Source organism: Sinocyclocheilus rhinocerous, unplaced genomic scaffold (assembly GCF_001515625.1).
Source record: "Sinocyclocheilus rhinocerous isolate Xijiao unplaced genomic scaffold, SAMN03320098_v1.1 scaffold28, whole genome shotgun sequence".
Classification (NCBI taxonomy): domain Eukaryota; kingdom Metazoa; phylum Chordata; class Actinopteri; order Cypriniformes; family Cyprinidae; genus Sinocyclocheilus; species Sinocyclocheilus rhinocerous.
Window position 1 is genome coordinate 3,004,655 of NW_015652416.1, and position 3,048 is coordinate 3,007,702.

Here is a 3,048-nt window from a genome sequence, read left to right on the forward strand (position 1 = left end):
CGCGTTCTTCACGCAACAACGTGCAGAAACACGGCAACTAAACTCTAAAAATTCACTGCGTTTTATTATAATAGTGTTCTCATTATAATTGTGTATGACCGTCCCAGTCATAGTTATTAATATTCTGCATTGTTGTTTGTCCTGCTCGCGCAGCACGCTAAAGAGATAATCACCGTAGTACTACAATGAAGCGCTTTACTGCAGTGCAACTCAAACACGTTAAAATATTTATTTGAATCTTCTTTCTTTTCAGATTCTTATTTACATCATTATCATAATAGGCTGTATATTAACTTATTGGGAGAAAAACAGTAGTTCTATGTGAAATCAGACATTTCAGCACCCCTATATATATATATATATATATATATATATATAGTAAATAAACATAATAAAGTGTGTGTGTGTGTATATATGTATATATATATTTTTCAATAATTTGTATTTATATTTACTAAAAAAAAATTCTTTTCCGTGGCTGTAGGAGATCTAAACATGAGAGTGAATGAAGCAGTACTTCAGGGAGAGTTCAAATCCCATCAGTGGTTTGGAGCAACAGTACGAGTGCATGAAGATAGTGTGCTGGTAAGATCTTCTTACTCATATTTTATGCTGTGTGGAAAATAGTCAGTATAATAGTCAGACGTAAACCCTCGTTCAAATCATGACAAACCATTATTTCCTCTTGAACATTTGTGCTTGAACCCAAAGTATGGTTGGTGACTCAAGTCTAAGTTCATGTTCTTAAATTAACTTTGTAAGGCTCAAATGATAAATAATCAGATCAGATCCTGCTCTATTAATTTGTTATAGTCTTCAGTTTTCCTTCTGAATTTTAACTTTCTGACTCTTTGGCTTGTGGATAATGCTGTAACATCAAAAGTCCAGGTGCTGTTCCTCATGGATTATGAAACTGTGAACTGAATTCATCATGGTTGCTTTACTCTTTACTCATGTGGGCGTTTTTTGTCAATGGAGTTGACCTTTAACCTCTAGTATTATCCTTTCCATAGGCTTGTGCCCCCCTCTACTCCTGGAGAACCATGGAGGACAAGCCTCATGCTGATACTACTGGCTCATGTTTTCTGTCCGTCAAAAACTTCACTAAGTTTGTGGAATATGCTCCATGCCGCACAGGTGGACTTGCAGTTGCTTTGTTGTGGCACTTTTCAATTTCAGTTGTTTTGAAGTCACAGTAACATAACTTGCCATCCATTGCAGAATTCCGTGGAAGAAAAGGTCAAGGCTACTGTCAAGGTGGATTCAGTGCTGATTTTACACGGGTAAGATGATATTGCAACTGAATAGAACAAAATGCTTTGCTTATCTGCTGTTTCCTTCTGGTCTCACCTAGATACTAATGCTGTGTTACAGGAAGGAAAGGTGGTGCTTGGAGGACCTGGCAGTTACTTCTGGCAAGGTTTGGCTTTTAAAATAAAAACACTTGTTTTAGAATAGTCTTTAAGGGCTTATAACTTAAATACTAAAAAAAAGTAAAGAAATTAACACTTTTATTCAGCAAAGTTGCATTAAATTGATCAAAAGTGACAAAGACATTTTTAAATTTACAAAGCATTATTTTTTATTAAAGACTCTTTCAAATAAATGCTGTTCTTTTGAACTTCTTATTAATCAAAGAATCCTTAAAAATGCATCATGACTTCCCCCAAAAAATATCAAGCAGCATAACTGTTTTCAACATTGATAATAATAAGAATAGAATGATTTCTGAAGTATCATGTGACACTGAAGACTAGATCAAATACAGCTTTGCCTTCACTGGAATAAATTACATTTTAAAATATACAAAAACAGAAAATGGTTCTTTTAAATTGTGATAGCATTCACAATATTACTGTTTTATGGTATTTTTAATCAGACAAATCTTACAAGAAAAAAATCTTACAGACTTTAAACAGTAGCTTGTGTACCTTGCACAACTTGGGGGGAAGTCGTGGCCTAATGGTTAGAGAGTCGGACTCGTAACCCAAAGGTTGTGGGTTCGAGTCTCGTACCGGCAGGGATTGATTAGCTTTCCATCAAAATGTGGATATTTGCATTTATTATTTGCATCGACTGTGACCTTTACCTCAATGCAAATGCAATTAAAAGATCAATTTCTCCTAACCATCTCTAGGCCAAGTGATCACTGCTGTTAAACAAGAAATAGTCAAAGCCTATTACCCAGGATTCTTCTTGACCTCAGTGGAAGGCCAGATTCAGACCAAACAGAAAAAGGAGATCACATTTGATGACACCTACATGGGTATGTCTTTCCATTCCCCTTATTAGCTGTCAAGTTGAAAATACTTTGAATTTTCTGTTTGTCACGACCAATATTTTTATACGTTCAACAGGTTACTCGGTGGCTGTCGGCGAGTTCAGTGGTGATGATGATGAAGGTGAGTGTTGTGACCTTAAAATATAAAACCTCTACATTATAGTGCTCATTAGATTACGGTTTCCCTAGATTATTTTGATGTCATTTTTATTATATTCACTAAAGATGGAGATAGAACGACGGTGACTGTGTTGTACCACAGATAGTGATTTAATATCATCATCTGCTGTTGGAATAGCCATAGACGGATGTAATAAATCCATGCACTGTTTGTAGAACATTTCAAAGGAAGTGTTATGAGTATACCCTCTTTATGAATCCATTACACCTAAACAAATTCGAAAATAGAGCCTGTGGAGTGATTTGGAGTGCCTCTGATTGCCAGAATTCCTGAGGAACTCACATTTCCATGTTTCCACTATTAAATCTTTCTCTTTTTTCCTCTCTTTTTTTTTTTGGCTCGCCTGCTTTAAGACTTTGTGACTGGAGTTCCCAGGGGAGTCAGACTGCATGGACAGGTGAGAGAAAGCAGTCACACTATCAACTGTGACATTTAGCCAGAGAACTTTTCACCCAAGATGCGGGGTGAAGTCAGATTTTCAGTGCATTAAATACTGTATGACCCATTACACATCCACTATAGTATGACTTTTAGTTTGGAGTTGGTAATCAACCAGAGATTTTTATGATGGTACTTGATGGAATGA

The 3,048-nt window shown here is 36.0% G+C and overlaps 1 protein-coding gene across 1 annotated transcript in view; it reads left to right on the forward strand.

Moving 5' to 3' along the window:
• LOC107714934 (integrin alpha-5-like) overlaps positions 1-2,898 on the forward strand; it is a 27,424-nt gene extending 24,526 nt beyond the window's left edge. The window contains exons 3-9 of the mRNA XM_016520933.1: positions 485-585; positions 1,014-1,137; positions 1,222-1,283; positions 1,375-1,420; positions 2,138-2,266; positions 2,358-2,402; positions 2,816-2,898. Of these exons, the coding sequence (XP_016376419.1) occupies positions 485-585; positions 1,014-1,137; positions 1,222-1,283; positions 1,375-1,420; positions 2,138-2,266; positions 2,358-2,402; positions 2,816-2,898 (590 nt within the window). The remainder of the gene's footprint in view (positions 1-484; positions 586-1,013; positions 1,138-1,221; positions 1,284-1,374; positions 1,421-2,137; positions 2,267-2,357; positions 2,403-2,815) is intronic.
• Positions 2,899-3,048: the final 150 nt, after the last annotated feature.